Raw genomic sequence first — 21424 nt, 5'->3', positions numbered from 1 at the left:
CATAAAAACAATTTATCTCGTCCCTCCTTTTCTTTAATAAAAGCACATGTGTGTTCCAGTGAGACACTTACAATGGATGTTTAAGGGTTAATGCAGTTGTTCTCTCTTTACAGCTAAAACGGAGCTGGGAACTCAAGAGGCACAGCTGAGTGACACTCACAAAATGTAAAGAGATGCTTTTAATAATCCTGTATATTATTCACAAGGAGTATCACGTCAGTGCTTCGTCATTTCTGCTGTTTCCTCTCAACAGGTTCTTGGAGCTGTGTGTGTTCTTCTCCGTGAAGGCCAAGAGTGGAGAAAAAGAGGTCTCTCCAAACACGTTGTTCTCCGTCTGGCACGAGTTCTCCTCCGATTTCAAAGAGACTTGGAAGAAGGAGAACAAGGTTATTTTGCAGGAGAGGTATGTGTGTGTGTTTCATGTGTTTGGATGGAGCGAACACATCTCACCTTTATTCTCCATAACATCGCTGTTGTTTAGTCCAGGATCACGAGCGGCGCTGTGCCGTAATCTCTCAAGAATGTCAAACGGTGGAAACGTCAGACGTGCACCCAAAATAAACCCCTCGGGACCGATTCCGCCCCGGAGGCCTTTCTTGTACAAACTGATTTATTAAGTAGCTCAATCAAAAGCTTCCTGTCGGACGTGCTCTTTAAATGTTGTGAAAACAGTGTTTCGCTGTTGTCTTAACAGGACTCGCCGGCAGGATTTAAAGGGGCGAGGGGCCGAGGGAGATGTGTGTTTAGAAACACCCGCCGTCCGTGTGAACTCCTGGCAGCCGCGTGATTTAATATGCCGTTACCTCAAATACCTGAGCTCATTCGCAGGTGCATGATGGGATAGATGTTTTCCGCCTGGCAAACTATCTGTCAGAGGCCGTGTTGAATATACGGGTCAAATTTGTTACACCTCACGTCTGAGTGATGGAGCAACGCTTTGTTCTGACACCGAAAAGTGAAGCGAGCTGCATTCCTCGAATTAGCTGCACCTCCACGCGAATGAATCTTCCCGTGTGACGTGCCTCCCGTCTGCGTGTTTGTTCTGTCTTTGATAATTGTAATCTCCCGTGTTCAGATCAAAGCTGCAGCATTTACAGACAGACGGATGGACAGGCAGGCAGACAGACGGATGGACGGACAGACGGATGGACGGACAAGCAGACAGATGGATGGACGGACAGGCAGGCAGACAGAAGGATAGACAGATATATAGACACAGACGGATAGATAGACAGACACAGACGGATAGATAGACAGACGGATAGATAAACAGACACGGATAGACAGATATATAGACACAGACGGATAGATAGATAGACAGACGGATAGATAGACAGACACGGATAGACAGACAGACATATAGATAGACGGGCGGGCAGACAGACATATAGATAGACGGGCGGGCAGACAGACATACGGATTGACGGGCGGGCAGACGGATTGACGGGCGGGCAGACGGATAGACGGGCGGGCAGACGGACGGCTAGACAGGCAGGCAGGCAGACGGATAGATGGACAGACAGGCAGTCAGACAGACAGGCAGTCAGACAGACAGGCAGTCAGACAGACAGGCAGTCAGACAGACAGACAGGCAGGCAGACAGACATATAGACAGACATATGGATAGACAGGCAGACAGACATATGGATAGACAGACAGGCAGACAGACGGATAGACAGACAGACGGATATAGATAGACAGACATGCAGACAGGCGGATAGATAGACGGATATAGACCAATAGACCATCAATCCGCGCATCTTATCACATGACGTGTTGAGCGCGTTACCGTGGAGACGTAGCGCGTGTGGAGGCTTCACGCTATTCTCCGCGGCATCCACGCACAACTCACCACACGCCCCACCGAGAGCGAGAACCACATTATAGCGACCACGAGGAGGTTACCCCATGTGACTCTACCCTCCCTAGCAACTGGGCCAATTTGGTTGCTAAGGAGACTTGACTGGAGTCACTCACCACGCCCTGGATTCTAATAAATGTCTTCTGGTATGTCGTTTTTCAAGTAAAAAGGTGACTATATTAATCTTGTATAATATTGTTAATCCTTGTGTCGTTCCATTCGTTACGTGACGTTTGAATGAGCTGATTGTTGTGAGTCAAACGGTGAGTTTACTGAAAGCAGTGCGCTCTTTAAAGTGCAACTCTCCCATAACATGTGCCATGTGTTTAATATTAGATTATATCTGCCACATTAGGACTCACTCAGCGAGAGCGCTTTTGAGATGAACCCTGACTGTTTTCTTAACCTCAGTAATGAAAAGAATACCGCAGCGGTCCCGTTAGCTTCTAGTTGTTTGATGGGGCGTCGTGATAACGGCGAAACTCAACAAATACAAATTGGCCCCTTCAGCCAAACGCTGGAAAGAATGGCGGGTTTTTGCCCCGTTTACATAATTCATGAGGAAGAGCCACTGAGAGCCTTCGATATCTCTCCATCTGTCCTGAATTGGGCCGCTCGGATCGGTTGTCTACCGAAGCGGCGTTTGCCTCTCACATGCAGATTACAGGCTTTTAGTTTTGCCGTTTCTGACCCGTTGGGTGCTCCAGCCTGCCAGGGGAAACCATGCCAAATTATATATTTTTTTTTTCTCCTCGCTGTGCCCTCCCGGCCTCGTTTGAAATGTCGGGGCACGTGGGAACGGCATACGGAGGAAGATCTCTGCTCCCTAATTTGTAAGCAATTTCAGGCAATTCCGATCCATCAAGCGTCTGGCCTTTGCCCTCGCTGAAACGCTGGACTGGCGAGGTTAGCACAGAGTATTCGTCTGCCAGGGCATGAAATTCAATATGTGCTGTATAATTCAAAACACAATCGAGTTGAGTGCTTCACTTCACCCAGATGCATGAAGATAGACCGTTCCAACTGAAATGTACATGTTGTTTTAAACAGAACTCGACTCGGCCGTATTAACCATTATAACTTTTAGAAATTGGGCTGAATCCAGTGAGCAGTTCGTTGGTGTTTTATTCAAATTATGATCCAAATGGCAACTTTGTCATCCCATTTTTAATTGGGATAATAAACATTTCATGACGGATGATGAAGAGTCCCACATTACCTGTATTCACACTATTAAATTAATTCCCTAATTATGGGCTGGGTGTGCTGAATCACGACCCCGACCTGAATCATTGACGTAAACCCCCATTGGGGGTTGTGGGGGTGTGCCTTGCGCCCCATCTGCCAGCAGGTCATCCCAGTCTACCTGGATCAGTGGACGGGACATGGGGAGGGAAACAAAAAAAACCTACACGACATAACGGCGATCATTTCAAATTAACAAAGCATTTAAAAAGAGCGGGAAAAGGCCGACACAGAGGGGAGAGAGAGAAAAAAAAATCAGCCCAATTATGGGCCAGGTGTGCGGAAGCACGACTTGGCCGGGTCGGGAGTGCCGCTTGTCGTGTTGCTTGTCGTGCCAAAACTCGTAACCACATTGTCTTATGCCCCAAGTTGAAAGATCCCATCCTTATGTCTCTACGATGTTCTGGTGCAGAGATATAAGGGGTGTTGCATGGTTGTTAGGGTGTCCCGAGTGAAAAGAACCAACCCCGTTAGCTGTACAATGTTCTGATGTCAAAAAATGTATGGAGAACTTTGCTACATGGTTGCTTGGGCACGCTGGATGGTTGCTAAGGCTGGCAGAAACAAAGACTCAAAAGCACCCACCCCCAAACGTCTGTTGTTATGGTGCAGATACATGTATATGGTTTATGCAATAGGGTTGCAAGGGTGTGACCCCATTTGGTTGCTAGGCAGTTTCGCTTGTCGTGCCAAAACCCGTAACCACATTGTCTTATGCCCCATGTTGAAAGATCCCTTCCCTATGTCTCTACGATGTTTTGGTGCAGAGATAGAAGTGGTGTTGCATGGTTGTTCTTATAGTGGTCGCTATAATGTGGTTCTCCCTCTCTGTGGGGCATGTGGGGAGTTGTGCGTGGATGCCACGGAGAGAAGTATGGGCCTCCACATGAGCTAGGTCTCCAAAGCAACCACATTTGCCTGGTTGCTAGGGAGGGTCACATGGGGTAACCACCTCGTGGTCACTATAATGTGGCTCTCGGTGGGGCGTGTGGTGAGTTGTGCGTGGATACCGCAGAGAAAAGTATGGGCCTTCCCATGTGCTCCGTCTCCTAAGCAACCAAATTGGCCCAGTTGCTAGGTAGGGTCACATGGAGTAACCTCCTCGTGGTCGCTATAATGTGGTTCTCCGTCTCGGTGGGGCACGTGGTGAGTTGTGCGTGGATACTGCAGAGAAAAGTATGGGCCTCCACATGCGCTGCGTCTCCTAAGCAACCACATTAGCCCGGTTGCTAGGGAGGCTAGAGTCACATGGGGTAACCTCCTCGTGGTCACTATAATGTGGTTCTCTCCCTCGGTGGGGCGTGTGGTGAGTTGTGCGTGGATACCGCAGAGAAAAGTATGGGCCTCCACACGCGCTGCGTCTCCTAAGCAACCACATTAGCCTGGTTGCTAGGGAGGCTAGAGTCACATGGGGTAACCTCCTCGTGGTCACTATAATGTGGTTCTCGCTCTGAATGGGGCATGTGGCGAGTTGTGCGTGGATGCCACGGAGAAAAGTATGGACCTCCACATGCGCTGCGTCTCCTAAGCAACCAAATTGGCCTGGTTGCTAGGGAGGGTCACATGGGGTAACCTCCTCATGGTCGCTATAATGTATTTCTCCTTTTCGGTGGGGTGCGTGGCGAGTTGTGCGTGGATGCCACGGAGAAAAGTATGTGCCTCCACACGCGCTGCGTCTCCTAAGCAACCAAATTGGCCCAGTTGCTAGGGAGGCTAGAGTCGCATGGGGTAACCTCCTCGTGGTCACTATAATGTGGCTCTCGGTGGGGCGTGTGAGTGAACAGGATAATTAATGCATAGCAAACAGGGTTTCAAAAATCTGGAAATATCAACGAATATAAAACTATTTCTGGCTTGAATAAAAGTTGTGCAAATTAATAAACTCTTGCAATCCAATGTAGTCAATAATTCTATTTAGTTGATATTTTCAATGCATCTGCGACAAATCAGTCTGAATGATTCACTGACGATTCGGTCACAAATGCTGGAAATGTCATGGACATTAATTCCGTGTCAAACATGAGGCTGATGACATAATGTGCATTTGTACCATTAGTGTTGAAGCACCTGAAGCGATAAGATGCCACTTTCCTCCACACAGAGAGGCTTTATTTGAGGAGTGAAACGACACTTTGGACTCGTCAAGCGCGTCTCCTCCGCGGACCCCTTGTGCAGTGCTGTCTGAGAGGAGTGTTGCGTTTCCACCCCCGTTAATCAGACGATCTCCTGCTAAAGTGTTTGCCTTTTTCCTCCAGTGGCACCTAAAACCCCAAAGTATTCTCGTTCTCTTTCACTCGGCCCCAATTTGTCATGAATGCTTGTGGTTTGTGCGCCGGAACAGAAGGGAGGTGTTTGAATCGTCTCTCTGGAGCCGAACAAGACAAATGTGTCTGACACAGAAAGCACTCAGCAGAGCCCCTCATGTGACGCCGCTCCCTCGAGGGTTCATCTGTTTGTTTCTTTAACCCCGTCTTGCTTTGAAAGCTTGACTCGGCTAAAGCCGTGGAGCCGGGAGCGGCGTGACCCCGGGCTTTTTTTAAACGCAAACCCGACACCGCGCGTCACAGATGAAGTCGCAATGGAGACAGTGTTCGGGAGGAATCCAACTGGTGTAACATAATGCAGCTTTTCTAGTAACTTCTTACAGCTCCACAAAACGCTACAATGCTGTTTTTGTCTTTTAGCTTTTTTACGTTTAAAGTGCATTCACACGCGCACCTGTTTTGGTCTTGCTGCAGTGTTTTTTTTATTTATTTATTTGAGTTATATTTTGTCTTTTTGACAAGGTTTTTAAATTCAGTCAATATTTAGTTGTTTTAGTGCATTTGACTCTTGAGTATAAATGGTGTATAAATGTAGTTGACACATATGTCACGTTACTTAATGATGATGATGATGATGATGATGTGGAAACTGACCAAGATGTCAAAATGTAACGGACCAAATTAAAAAATGTAAAACATGATACACTTTCATCGACACATCGAGTACGCTGTAACAGTTACAATGTAACCGTGAGGAATCCGTCACTCTTTAGGGACTCTTCTGTGTTTTAGGCCGTTATATTGCGAGTCGGCGTATTCACAACACAAGTTACACATTTTGACGAATGCATTAATTTGGTTTAAGTTGTAACACTGTTTATGTTTTGGATATTGTTGATTAATATCATGTTTATAGGAAACCGATTCACTTAAATGTCTTTCAGCTCATGCAACATACTGTGACTGGATTATTTCAATCAATTCTTTAAAAATATATAAATATATATTAGTGATGCACCGAAATGAAAATACTGGGCTAAAACCGAAAATGACTTTTTTTTTAATTTATTTTTTTATATATATATATATATATTAGTATAATATTAATACAATTTTTATATATATATATATATATATATATATATATATATTAATATTATACTTTTTAATTAATTTAATGAATCTGAATTGAAAAACTACAAATCAATAAAAATAAATCACACTTTTATTGAAATGTAACGCTACTAAAATTGGACAGAAAAAATATTACAACAGTATTAAATATATTATTCTTTATTCGGTTCTTTAACAATCAAATTAAAAAAAAATTTTTTTTAAATGTATTCCAATAAATGTAACGTTCTAGAACTTAGCAGCTCTATGCTAGCATCTTCAAATATAGTTTAAATAATAAATATATATATAATAAATATAATAAATATTCAGATAATTAAAATGCGTTACATTCTTGTAGCAGAAGACTTCATCATTAATAAGACAATATAAAAGTGTCTTTATAATACAATGTATTGATTACTACCATATTATTGATCATAAGTCAGTCATTGACACACAGTTCACAGTAATCCATTACACAAGTGAATTTATCAATCAGAGATTTATTATGAGGGCTTGTTTAAGAACCGTCAACGTACACCGGCGTCAGACATGCTTGTGTCGTGTCTCAGGTGTGTTGCGTCATAAAAGTAAAACGTTTAGTTCACGGTGTCATTAAATATAGTTTAATACTCAATCTTTAAACACATCTTGAGATCTCTTAAAGATCACATCAAGTGTTTTGAACACAAGTAATAGTTTTCTTCACTGTATAAACTGTGTGTTGCTCACACAGCTGGAATCTCAATTACTGCCCTCTGGAGGAAACAGGTGGTACTACAAGCATTTCTCAGTTAAGCATTGCGATTAACTCTTTCCCCGCCAAACACGGAATTTTCCGGGTATCCGTGTTTTAGGTGGTATACGGTAAGGAAGACCCGCACGCATGTTTTCAAAGAGTACGCAACTCTTTGATCAAAGAAACAGACTGCGATCGTCTCAAACGTGAAGTGGAACACCATACTAATACTAAAGCACTTGTTTGATAAAAATGCCTTTTTCTCAGCTTTTTGTCCGAAATGTTGTTTTTGACAAAACCTACCTCTGTTCAAGTGGCAATAAAAAAAGAACAAATGAAGATAAAATAAAAAAATTTTTTTTTGCCTAAAAGCAGAGGCTCAGATCTTTATTGTGATATATAGCATCTTCATATATTCATGGAAGAAAATATTCTGCGGGCCATTAAATTTAGCGAAAATCGTCAAAAACACTGGCGGTGGCTGGCAACTTTTTTTAAAAACGCTGGCGGGGAAAGAGTTAAAGTGCGTTAATTTATTTAACGTGTTAATTTTTGTCAAATTAATCGCACGTTATTAACGCGTTAAATCGACAGCCCTAATATGTATATATATATATTAGTGATGCACCGAAATGAAAATTCTGGGCGAAAACCGAAAATGCCTTTTTTTTCTTTTTTTACTTTCTATTTTAAAATGGTTTTTTATATATATATATATAGTTGTATTAATATTATGCTTTTTAATTAATTTAATGAATCTGAATTGAAAAACTACAAATCAATAAAATGATCACACTTTTATTGAAAGTAACGCACCAAAATTGGACAGAAAAAATATTACAACAGTATTAAATATATTATTCTATATTATTCTTTATTTGGTTCTTTAACAATCAAATTTAACAGATTTAAAAAAATGTATTCCAATAAATGTAACGTTCTAGAAAACTCTAATGATATGCAAAACAGCAGTTGAGTAATGAACTTAGCAGGTCTATGCTAGCATCTTGCAAATACAGTTTAAATAAAGTTATATAAAAAATAAGTTTAAATATGCTACACAGTCATTTCAACGATAACAACAGACAGAACGGCAGAGCGCCTCTATTGTTCATGTAAACGTATTTATACTTTAATATAATTATTGTGCAAAACTGCAGTAATAAAACTAAAACCAACCTCACCTGTAAACGACAGACGTAGCCTCAAGTGAAGACGTTTTGCAGGGATAAACATATTATAATGTAATTGCTATACACAGTGAATTGGACTGATTTGTATTTAAAAGTGTCCGTGTGAGGAAGGGCACCCGGTGGACTCTCTGGTGCCCTCCTAGGGTAAGATGGTGCCCCCCTAGGGAGTTGGTGCCCACCTAGGGTAAGACGGTGCCCTACGCAGACTGCGTAGTATGCGTGTAGGGAGCGGCGGCCTTTGCTTGGTAGCACCGCGATTATGATAAGAACGATCGAGAGTGAAACCTGAGCACTGAGGGGCGGCCAAGACAAATTCAATTTTCGGCCGAACATTTTCGGTGCATCCCTAATATATATATATATATATATATATATATATATATATATATATATATATATATATATATATATATGTCTTGCAGCAGTCATTTGTTCTTTGCATATTTTCGTCAATGTTAAAATCAATTGATTATCAGTTGATTACGGTCATGATGCATCTTGAAAACCTTCGGCAACAAACATTTTCATCGGTGTGGCAGGGCGGAGGGCGGGGTCGTGATCCTACACACCCGGTCCCGTATTAGGCTAATTAAGCCTCCGTGAGGGTTAAAGGTCGACTGCAGGGTATCGTGCGAGAGAGAGATCGTTTACAGACATGTCCATCGTGTGTGTTTATGTTGTCTTTTAAGTTTATCATTAAACCTATTATTTATATCGTCAAGACGGTTCTCGCCGCCTCCTTTCCATTGATCCCGTTACAATCGGTTATTTACTTGACGAGAAGGAACGCTTGTTTGTCGCGAAATATTTGATTAAATGAAACGTTTTTGAGCGTGTTTGAATGCACATTGTTACATGCACACTGATTAAAGTAACCCAGCAGCGTGTGGTCATGTACGTGCATTGAACGGACTTCCTTTATCAGTTTAAGGAAACTACAATCAACACGGGTAGATTTTTGACCTTTGACCTGACTTCGCTTAGCATGTGAACACCTTCAAGTGCAAGTGTTGTCTTCAAAAGCAGAATATAATCCAATGATCTGAGCGAGGTGTTCTCGACATCTTTATCTACTTTACGAGTCACTTGTATCTTGGGAACATAAACTGTCAAGGTAGCTTCAACACTTTATTAGGTCAAATTAAAGTGGCTGATGCAATAAACGACAATATATTACACTATAAAGTCTGTTTAACACACACCAGTGACACTTTCATGAGGACTTGGTCTGTTGATCCGCCAAACCTTGTAACAGTTTGTGGAACTAGCATCGTTCCAGGACTAGTGCGCTGACTCGCTGTGTAGCATTTCGATTAATGAACATTAAAGAAGGTTAATAAATGCTGTGACACTATTTGGGATGTCCTGACACTGTTGTTTGGAGAATGAGTTGTTGTTGACGTTTTCAGATATAATACTGGGAGGATGTGCATTACTGTTACTGGAAAATAAATGTATTTCTATTTATAAACTCTGAAGTCAGCAGGTCAGCTTGATGGTCAGTCAACAGCAACAGACTCAAAACATATTATTTCAAAAATAAACAAAGCTTTGTCATTTTTAGCACAAGAATAAACAATTACATAAAAATAAACAATAATAACCCATATGTAAAGGCTATCAATCTGTCTTGAAATCCATTTTCCTTTTTTTGGGGTCAAGCCCCGAACAAGCGAATACCCCAATTGTTTTTGTTAGTATTATTATCATTATTACAGCGGACGAAAAAGTAGCCGAAAAAGTCCCATTGACTTAACATTGCGGAATGTTTAGAAATTTAAATCCCAACCGACGTTTTCACACACACAGACACCAAAGGGCCTGACAGCCCTGCGTCTCTCCCTCTCCCTCAGAGGATTTATATTATCAAGCAGACAATAAGTAATGACCTAAAATCTTCATAGCCACACCCTAAAACATGCTAAAAACGTGCTAGCATCATGCTAACACACGCTAGCATCGCCTAGCGAAGTGCTTAAACATGTTAAAAACGTGCTAGCATCGCCTAGCGAAGTGCTAAAACATGCTAAAAATGTGCTAGCATCATGCTAACACATGCTAGCATCGCCTAGCGAAGTGTTAAAACATGCTAAAAACGTGGTAGCATCATGTTAACACATGTTAGCATCGCCTAGCAAAGTGCTAAAACATGTTAAAAACGTGCAAGCATCATGCTAACACATGTTAGCTTCGCCTAGTGAAGCTCTATAACATTCTAAAAACGTGCTAGCATCATGCTAACACAAACATAACACCTACATGCAACCATCATGAAAAACACATGCCAGCAACATTCTATTACCATTATTTTAGTGCTTAGCAACAAGTTATTAAATGCTATTTGACAAGTTTTGCCACGGCAAGCACCACTCACATTTTCTTCAGGAAAATTACCTACCTAGTTCTAATTATTCTTCCGCTTTTAAGTCTATGGCCGTCCATAGAACCACTTGAAGGAACGTTATGAAATTTGGCACACTGATAGAGGACAGTCTGATCTGTTACCTCATCAAATTTGGCATCTCTACCTCAAACCTTCTAGCGCCACCAACTGGCCAAATTTGCACTCACGTTTATGTTAATGGCCTTTGAACCGTGAGTTGTAGAATTGCAGTCCGATTGCGTCCTAGTACGTCATTTTCCATCATGAGTTTTCCGGCATTTTTAATTTTCTAAAACTACTTTTTCGAACTCATCCTAAGGGCGTTTGTCCGATTTGCGCGAAAATCGGTCTGTATCATCTAGAGGCACTCGTGACAATAATATATTGACCGAATTTTGATCAACCATACTGTTTTCGAATGGTGCTTCAACGAATTTGACAAAGAGCACGCCAAAATGGATGTGAGGGTTTAGCGCCGTAATGCTTTAACGTATTCTTGCCAAACGTATTATTTGTCATAGGCACCGTGACTCGGGGTTGCCTGCTCAGTTTCAGAACAGTGCCACCTAGTGGTCACGAAATATGAAAGCACATTTTTGCTTATAACTTCTAAACAATTCGTCATAAAATCATAAAATTGGTCTCATTAGATTCAGTGGGGCGTAGCGAGTCCAACGATATGAAACATTCCTATGTCGGCTATTTTGGCATCGGCCATTTTGAATTTAGTCAAAATGCTGTGTTTTACGAACAACTTGGCGTATCGTTACGAAACTTGGTACGTGTCTTTGGCACCATGTTCTGAAGGGACTCATAGTTTCTGGACATGTATTGCTATTTCGAAAAATGCTTATAGTATAGTAGACATGCACTAAATAGGGAGCAAGGGAGCATCCTATAGCTCTCCTATAACTGTTCTGAGACCAGTGCAGACAGACAGCACACTGGAGGTTAAGTCATGCACTAAATAGGGAGCAAGGGAGCATCCTATAGCTCTCTATAACTGTTCTGAGACCAGTGCAGACAGACAGCACACTGGAGGTTAAGTCATGCACTAAATAGGGAGCAAGGGAGCATCCTATAGCTCTCCTATAACTGTTCTGAGACCAGTGCAGACAGACAGCACACTGGAGGTTAAGTCATGCACTAAATAGGGAGCAAGGGAGCATCCTATAGCTCTCCTATAACTGTTCTGAGACCAGTGCAGACAGACAGCACACTGGAGGTTAAGTCATGCACTAAATAGGGAGCAAGGGAGCATCCTATAGCTCTCTATAACTGTTCTGAGACCAGTGCAGACAGACAGCACACTGGAGGTTAAGTTGTACACTAAATAGGGAGTAAGGGAGCATCCTATAGCTCTCCTATAACTGTTCTGAGACCAGTGCAGACAGACAGCACACTGGAGGTTAAGTCATGCACTAAATAGGGAGCAAGGGAGCATCCTATAGCTCTCCTATAACTGTTCTGAGACCAGTGCAGACAGACAGCACACTGGAGGTTAAGTTGTACACTAAATAGGGAGTAAGGGAGCATCCTATAGCTCTCCTATAACTGTTCTGAGACCAGTGCAGACAGACAGCACACTGGAGGTTAAGTCATGCACTAAATAGGGAGCAAGGGAGCATCCTATAGCTCTCCTATAACTGTTCTGAGACCAGTGCAGACAGACAGCACACTGGAGGTTAAGTCGTGCACTAAATAGGGAGCAAGGGAGCATCCTGTAGCTCTCCTATAACTGTTCTGAGACCAGTGCAGACAGACAGCACACTGGAGGTTAAGTCATGCACTAAATAGGGAGCAAGGGAGCATCCTATAGCTCTCTATAACTGTTCTGAGACCAGTGCAGACAGACAGCACACTGGAGGTTAAGTTGTACACTAAATAGGGAGTAAGGGAGCATCCTATAGCTCTCAATAACTGTTCTGAGACCAGTGCAGACAGACAGCACACTGGAGGTTAAGTCATGCACTAAATAGGGAGCAAGGGAGCATCCTATAGCTCTCTATAACTGTTCTGAGACCAGTGCAGACAGACAGCACACTGGAGGTTAAGTCATGCACTAAATAGGGAGCAAGGGAGCATCCTATAGCTCTCCTATAACTGTTCTGAGACCAGTGCAGACAGACAGCACACTGGAGGTTAAGTCATGCACTAAATAGGGAGCAAGGGAGCATCCTATAGCTCTCCTATAACTGTTCTGAGACCAGTGCAGACAGACAGCACACTGGAGGTTAAGTCATGCACTAAATAGGGAGCAAGGGAGCATCCTATAGCTCTCTATAACTGTTCTGAGACCAGTGCAGACAGACAGCACACTGGAGGTTAAGTTGTACACTAAATAGGGAGTAAGGGAGCATCCTATAGCTCTCCTATAACTGTTCTGAGACCAGTGCAGACAGACAGCACACTGGAGGTTAAGTCATGCACTAAATAGGGAGCAAGGGAGCATCCTGTAGCTCTCCTATAACTGTTCTGAGACCAGTGCAGACAGACAGCACACTGGAGGTTAAGTCATGCACTAAATAGGGAGCAAGGGAGCATCCTATAGCTCTCTATAACTGTTCTGAGACCAGTGCAGACAGACAGCACACTGGAGGTTAAGTCATGCACTAAATAGGATGCAAGGGAGCATCCTATAGCTCTCCTAAAACGTTATAAAGTTCAGTTTCAGGCTGCAGATGATGTTTGGATCACTCAACATGTTTGACACACATGGGACAATGATCATCAGTACATAGATTCAACATTTATAATGTTATTTTAACATGGTTGGCAGTGGTCGGACGATGCTTGCTGTAGGCTTGACAGTCCTCACATAAAACGTACACAGACGCTGTGAGCTAGTGTTGCTTTCTTAATCATTAGCGAGAAGCTTCTGAAGTGGATCATGACCCTAAACTGAAGCAGCACCATATTAGGACCTGAAGACAGTGAGAGCCTGGTCCCATCCGGTCTGTCCGCCCCCTCGGCCTCTTTCGACGGCAGTGGAGCCTGACGCATGCTAACACTCGCATGACTCCGTCTTTGTTCCTGTAGTATAGATGCTTTTATAGTGTGCTGTTTATAGTGTGCTACTGATGTTCAGGGAGAATGTCTCTCGGCCCATAATTCTCTCTCCTGTAAACATTACAAACCCTCACAAGGCCGGCGCGCACGGGGCTCTTAGCAGCCACTTTGAGGCAGATACATCAGGACAAATGATGTGTTTGTTTTGCACTTCTGTTCTGTACTCCCCGGTACGCCTCGGCTTGGCACTCCAAACACAAAATCTGTCTTGTTTTATGAGCTTCAACTCTTAAGGGTCATCGGTGCATCCGTTTCTTTAGATTTCACTTTCTCTTGAATTCAGCAGAATCCACTTCAGGACATATTATACATTTAGAGGTTGATTTGATACTGGATTGTGCCGATACCTAAAACAAATGTGGATGTGATGAGGAGGAGGGCTTAGCTGGCGCTGAATCAGCTGGTGAGCGAGATAAGGGGCAGTCGGGACGCCGGTTCGAGAGAGAGATGCGCTGTCGCTGAGTCCTCGCCGCTGCCATCCGCCTGTCTGTCTGGGGGCGGAGGGGTCACTGCCGGGCGCAGAGAGCCGGAGGAACCACTGCCGTCTACCAAGAAGGTAGAGGAGTGAGCTGGCGTCCGCCAGACGTTTGGTTGAAGACCGGGCGACAGCGCATCTGTGAGCCGGCGAGCAATTTCTCTCTCTCTCTCTGTCTCTCTCTGTGTGTGTCTCCGCTCGCCCTTTCCCTATCCCGTCTCCCCTCGTCTCTCCTCCTGGTTCATAGGCAGCAGGGTGGACCACCGTCTGCCAGAATGGCAGCGTCTCCCCTCCAGAGATGGGGGGGGGTGTTAGTCAGACCGGTGGCGACCCGGCCCAAATCAGGCGGGGTATGAGTGTGACGAGGAGCGCTGAATTGTCTGATCAGCGGGAGAGCGAGATAAGGGGCAGCCGGAGTCGCCAATTCGAGAGAGCGAGAGACGCAAGCAGCCAGCGTGTTTGTGTGTGAGCGTGCGCGCGCGTGTTTGTGTGTGAGCGCGCGCGCGTTTGTGTGTGAGCGCGCGCGTTTGTGTGTGAGCGCGCGTGTGGGCGCGTCTGTCTGTCTGTGTGTGTGTGTTGGCGCGTGAGCATGCGAGCGTGTGTGTGTTTGCGCGAGCGTGTGTCTGTGTCTGTGAGCATGTCTGTGAGCGTGTGTGTGCGCGTGTCTGTCTGTGTTTGTGTGTGTGCGCGTGTCTGTGTTTGTGTGCTTGCGCCTGTCTGTCTGTGTTTGTTTGCGTGCGTGCGCGTTTGCATGTGTCTGTCTGTGTGTGTGTGCGCGCGCGTGCGTGTGTGTGAGAGCCTGTGTGTGTATGTGAGCCTGTGTGTGTATGTGAGCCTGTGTGTGTATGTGAGCCTGTGTGTGTGTGTGTGTGTGTGTGTGTGTGTGTGAGCCTGTGCGCGTGTGTGTGTGTGAGAGCATGTGTGTGTATGTGAGCCTGTGTGTGTGTCCATTTACGTTTTGTTGTTTTAAGTTCATTTATATCATTACATATATGTTGACTGTTCTGCCGTTTCGTGCCGCCTCCTTGCCCGTCCAGTGGAATAGGCCGATATCCATTCAAATTGATTCATTAAATGTTTCTTGGTCTTTTCTTACTATGACTGGCACAAAAAATAGAGACTTCAAGAGTCCAAAATGAATAATATCCCAGAACACATGGGACTCTTATTTTGTGTGCTTCCATCTCCCTCAGTCGCTCCCTCAATGTCCCTCGGGATGTGAGAGGAACAAATGGAATAATATTAGCGTGGATGCCATTGAATGCGAGTGAATTTATTGCAGAGTTATAGATCATGATAAATGTTTCTGAGAAACGTCCGTCCCAAATATTTGCACTTGAATTTTCCATCACTAACTCAAAGTAACCTGCTAGTGCTTCCTCTTATGAGCTCACGCGATCATCGGGACATGCTCGTATAGACCCCGCTCTGCTGTGACTCACAAAAGAAAGCCAAGTATGGCGTTGCTCTTATCCGCTGGTCGCAGGTCAGTGAAATGCAGCTGCACACACACACACGACTCGTGGAGGAGGAAGAGCAGTGAGGGTGATGGCGCAGACGTATGGAAATAAACGATTGTTAATCATCTGCTCTCAGACGGCGTGAAGCTCCAGAGGAAGTGAGCGTGTCTGATCTTAATAACTTCCGAGCGCTCGTGAAGAACCTGTCAGTGGAGCGGTCTGAAAGTGTGTGTGTTGTGCTCATGACGGTTTACGTTTGACGTCAAAAGGATTCGAGCGTGATCTGAATATTTCACCTCTAGTGTTGATGCAGTTCTCTTGCGTTGTTGGACTGTTCTGATAAGCTGATGTTTGGTTGTCATCAGTGTAATGCACTTATTTTAGTTGCAAGCGAAAAATCGGAATATGTAATTTCGGTTTAAATACATTTATGCCAGCTTTGTGCCACTTTAAATTTGCCAACATGTCTTTTCATGGTATGCCACTTCAAACGCAGCCTCTGTTACCTTTTGCAATTTATAGTGTTGTTTTTTATTTTTTTATTATTATTAATTTTTTTTTATGAATTTCGATACATTTGGAGATATTTCAAAATTCTGTCTAATTTATTTAGGATTTTTGCGCCTCCTGATTAAATTGGGTTCTGAGCTCCAGTGATTTAGACAGAAATATTTATATAAAAATGTAATTGTCATGTTTCTTTTGCACCAGACGCTGTTTCGACATTAGACAAAACGGAATTGCTCAATCTCTTATATCAAAATCCACTGTCATCACCATGACAACTGCCCCACCGCACTGGTAAAGTGCTACCGGTGGTCATGCATGTGAAATAATATATTGAACTTACATAAAAGACCGTGCAACAACTTTAACTTTAAATCAATTCCTGAAATAACGTCATTTAATGAGTATTGTGAAGTATTGCGCCCTTAATAGCCATGTTATGGATATAGAAATGCATTTGCTTCATTGCAGATGTAAGTGTGGTGGAGTGGAGGTGTAGTGGGCTAAAGCACATAACTGGTAATCAGAAGGTTGCTGGTTCGATCCCCACAGTCACCACCATTGTGTCCTTGAGTAAGACACTTAACTCCAGGTTGCTCCGGGGGGATTGTCCCTGTAATAAGTGCACTGTAAGTCACTTTGGATAAAAGCGTCTGCCAAATGCATAAATGTAAATGTGAGGTGTAATCCAACTTTCACGGGGTCTGGGTATCTCAGCAAGTATTGACGCTGACTATCACACCTGGAGTCACGAGTTTGAATCCAGGGCGTGCTGAGTGACCCAGACCAGAGGTGTCGAGAGCGTCAAATCAACCGGAAGTCATTCATTTTCTATGGCAGCCAGCGTCTCTCGGCGGCGAGAAGCAGCGTGGCGAGTCTTGGCCGGTTGTGGGCGTCAGAGGAAAGTTTAAGTGCGGGCATCAAATTGGGCCGGTTGCTAGGGAGGGTAGAGTCACATGGAGCAACCAAATTGGCCCGGTTGCTAGGGAGGGTAGAGTCACATGGGGCAACCAAATTGGCCCGGTTGCTAGGGAGGGTAGAGTCACATGGGGCAACCAAATTGGCCCGGTTGCTAGGGAGGGTAGAGTCACATGGGGCAACCAAATTGGAGAGGTTGCTATGGAGGGTAGAGTTCACATGGGGTAACCAAATTGGCCCGGTTGCTAGGGAGGGTAGAGTCACAAGAGGCAACCAAATTGGCCCGGTTGCTAGGGAGGGTAGAGTCACATGGGGCAACCAAATTGGAGAGGTTGCTATGGAGGGTAGAGTTCACATGGGGTAACCAAATTGGCCCAGTTGCTAGGGAGGGTAGAGTCACATGGGGCCACCAAATTGGCCCGGTTGCTAGGGAGGGTAGAGTCACATGGGGTAACCAGATTGGCCCGGTTGCTAGGGAGGGTAGAGTCACATGGGGTAACCAGATTGGCCTGGTTGCTAGGGAGGGTAGAGTCACATGGGGTAACCAGATTGGCCCAGTTGCTATGGAGGGTAGAGTCACATGGAGTAACCAGATTGGCGCGGTTGCTATGGAGGGTAGAGTCACATGGGGTAACAAGATTGGCCCGGTTGCTATGGAGGGTAGAGTCACATGGGGTAACAAGATTGGCCCGGTTGCTAGGGAGGGTAGAGTAACATGGGGTAACCTCCTCGTGGTCACTATAATGTGGTTCTCGCTCTCGGTGGGGCGTGTGGTGAGTTGTGCGCGGATGATGTGGAGAATAGCGTGAAGCCTCCACACGTGCTATGTCTCCATGGTAACACGCTCAAGTCACATGATAAGATGCGCGGATTGACGGTCTCAGAAGTGGAGGCAACTGAGATTCGTCCTCCATCACCTGGATTGAGGCGAGTCACTACACCACCACGAGGACTTGGAGCGCATTGGGAATTGGGCGTTACAAATTGGATATCTAATAATAATAATAATAATAATAATAATAATTAAAATCACCCGTAAGTGTTCTTCACTTGTTCAAGACTCTTGACTGTGTGTTTTATCAGGTTGAAGGCAGCAGAGGAGTGTTTCAGACAGGTGAAGGAGAAAGCCACATACAGCGTCAAACCCAAACACGCTTCAGGAATCGTAAGTAAACGTGCTCTTGTGCAATATATTCAATCATTTCAATGATTTATTTGCACACATTTAATATCTTGCTGTCGGTGCATCTGTGTTTGTGTCTGTCAGAAAGCAAAGTTGGGAATGAAGATATAAGACTGGGTTTGGACTGCGCGTTTGACATCTTTAAATCACACACACACAGTGTAAACGGACACAGGAAGTGCCCTCTGAGTTTGATGTCATACCCTGTGAGCTGGTGGCGTGGTGGAGCTTTACGGGGGCATGAAATCTGTGACTTTACATTCCAAAATGTCCCATCGCTCCGGAGCCATAAACACTGCAGGAGTAAATATGTACTGGAGCACTGAAGCAATATGATCCCAAAAAAGTGTCCGTTTTATTTTTAATAGGTGAGAAAAAGCTCAACAGAGACGGAGAGAGAGGTGAGACGCTTCCTTTTAAACATCAGTTCACCGTTTCCACTGACAGAAACGAGCTTTTTTTAATGCACACGGGAGTTAGCGCTGCGTTTACTCCTACAGTTCTGACCCGGCTTAGCACAAAGCACATCATCAAGCACTCCAGGACCTGAAAGAGACACTGCAGAATGTACATTGTGATGCAGAACAATCAGCCAGCGTCCGTCCTCTCTCTGTCTCTGTTCCCGTGACACGGTGAGTTCTGGGGGTCAGAGGTCATTCAGGAAGCTGAACTCAGTGCTTGTGAAATTATGCAAGATTTCTTTCCCTTGTTTTGCTGCATCCAAACACTCGATGTATTTAAAGATGTTTTTTTAAATGAATGTAAATGGTATTAACATGTTTGTGTAGCATTGTTTGTTTTTAGCATGACTGTGTTGGCGGTGTGGATCGTGCGGGATGGATGTTTGCTCTTCATGTGCAATAACTGTTTGTATCTTTCATTGTTTTTGGGAACTGTGTATTTATGTAAAATAAAGGGATTCATAAAATCACTGGTTTTGTGTGACATGATTTGAGGTGAGCTGCTGTTGCTAAATTCAACATGTTTTCAAGTCTGATGATTAATCCAGAGTCTCTTCTAAAAGTCATGATTGTTTTCAAGATGGCGGATGAAGTGAGAGACGTTTTGGTTATCAGTATATTTATCCATTCAATACTGAAAGTGCTGATAAAAATATTCTACATTTTACAATAATAGAAAGCTGTTTTACCCCAAGTGTGTACAGTGTGTGTGTGTACAGTGTGTGTGTGTACAGTGTGTGTGTGTACAGTGTGTGTGTGTACAGTGTGTGTGTGTACAGTGTGTGTGTGTGTGAGTACAGTGAGTGTGTGTACAGTGTCTGTGTGTACAGTGTGTGTGTGTACAGTGTGTGTGTGTACAGTGTGTGTGTGTGTGTACAGTGTGTGTGTGTGTGTACAGTGTGTGTGTGTGTGTACAGTGTGTGTGTGTACAGTGTGTGTGTGTGTGTGTGTGAGTACAGTTAGTGTGTGAGTACAGTGAGTGTGTGTACAGTGTCTGTGTGTGAGTACAGTGTGTGTGTGTACAGTGTGTGTGTGTACAGTGTGTGTGTGTGTGAGTACAGTTAGTGTGTGAGTACAGTGAGTGTGTGTACAGTGTCTGTGTGTGAGTACAGTGTGTGTGTGTACAGTGTCTGTGTGTGTGTGTACAGTGTGTGTGTGTACAGTGTGTGTGTGTGTGAGTACAGTTAGTGTGTGAGTACAGTGAGTGTGTGTACAGTGTCTGTGTGTGAGTACAGTGTGTGTGTGTACAGTGTCTGTGTGTGTGAGTACAGTGTGTGTGTGTACAGTGTCTGTGTGTGAGTACAGTGTGTGTGTGTACAGTGTGTGTGTGTGTACAGTGTCTGTGTGTGTGAGTACAGTGTGTGTGTACAGTGTCTGTGTGTGTGTGTGAGTACAGTGTGTGTGTGTGTACAGTGTCTGTGTGTGAGTACAGTGTGTGTGTGTACAGTGTCTGTGTGTGAGTACAGTGTGTGTGTACAGTGTCTGTGTGTGTGTGTACAGTGTCTGTGTGTGTGAGTACAGTGTCAGTGTGTGTGAGTACAGTGTGTGTGTACAGTGTCTGTGTACAATGTGTGTACAGTGTCAGTGTGTGTGAGTACAATGTGTGTACAGTGTCAGTGTGTGTGTGTACAGTGTCGGTGTGTGTGAGTACAGTGTGTGTACAGTGTCGGTGTGTGAGTGTGTACAGTGTGTGTGAGTACAGTGTCCGTGTGAGTACAGTGTCCGTGTGAGTACAGTGTGTGTGTGTACAGTGTCAGTGTGTGAGTGTGTACAGTGTCAGTGTGTGAGTGTGTACAGTGTGAGTGTGTGTGTACAGTGTGAGTGTGTGTGTACAGTGTGTGTGTGTACAGTGTCCGTGTGAGTACAGTGTCCGTGTGTGTGTGTGTACAGTGTGTGTGAGTACAGTGTCTGTGTGTGTGAGTGTGTACAGTGTGTGTGAGTGTGTACAGTGTGTGTGAGTGAGTACAGTGTGTGTGAGTACAGTGTCCGTGTGTGTACAGTGTCCGTGTGTGAGTGTGTACAGTGTGTGTGTGAGTACAGTGTCCGTGTGTGTACAGTGTGTGTGAGTACAGTGTCCGTGTGAGTACAGTGTGTGTGTGTACAGTGTCCGTGTGTGTGAGTGTGTACAGTGTGTGTGAGTACAGTGTCAGTGTGTGTGAGTGTGTACAGTGTCCGTGTGTGTACAGTGTCCGTGTGTGTGTGAGTACAGTGTCCGTGTGTGTGAGTGTGTACAGTGTGTGTGAGTACAGTGTCAGTGTGTGTGAGTGTGTACAGTGTCCGTGTGTGTACAGTGTCCGTGTGTGTGTGAGTACAGTGTCCGTGTGTGTGAGTGTGTACAGTGTCCGTGTGTGTACAGTGTCCGTGTGTGTGTGAGTACAGTGTCCGTGTGTGTGAGTGTGTACAGTGTGTGTGAGTACAGTGTCCGTGTGTACAGTGTCAGTGTGTGTGAGTGTGTGAGTACAGTGTCTGTGTGTGTACAGTGTGTGAGTACAGTGTGAGTGTGTGTACAGTGTGTGAGTAGTGTGTGTACAGTGTCAGTGTGTATGTGTA

At 44.4% G+C, this 21424-nt stretch overlaps 1 protein-coding gene across 1 annotated transcript in view; it reads left to right on the top strand.

The window, feature by feature from the left end:
* LOC127633610 (formin-2-like) overlaps positions 1-19361 on the top strand; it is a 73114-nt gene extending 53753 nt beyond the window's left edge. Inside the window, 4 exon segments of the mRNA XM_052112832.1 lie at positions 114-165; positions 254-403; positions 18314-18395; positions 18498-19361. Coding sequence (XP_051968792.1) covers positions 114-165; positions 254-403; positions 18314-18395; positions 18498-18524 — 311 coding nt within the window. The 3' untranslated portion in view covers positions 18525-19361.
* Positions 19362-21424: the final 2063 nt, after the last annotated feature.

The sequence above is a fragment of the Xyrauchen texanus genome, chromosome 40 (assembly GCF_025860055.1).
Source record: "Xyrauchen texanus isolate HMW12.3.18 chromosome 40, RBS_HiC_50CHRs, whole genome shotgun sequence".
Lineage (NCBI taxonomy): Eukaryota > Metazoa > Chordata > Actinopteri > Cypriniformes > Catostomidae > Xyrauchen > Xyrauchen texanus.
This window is presented reverse-complemented; position numbering and strand designations above follow the sequence as displayed.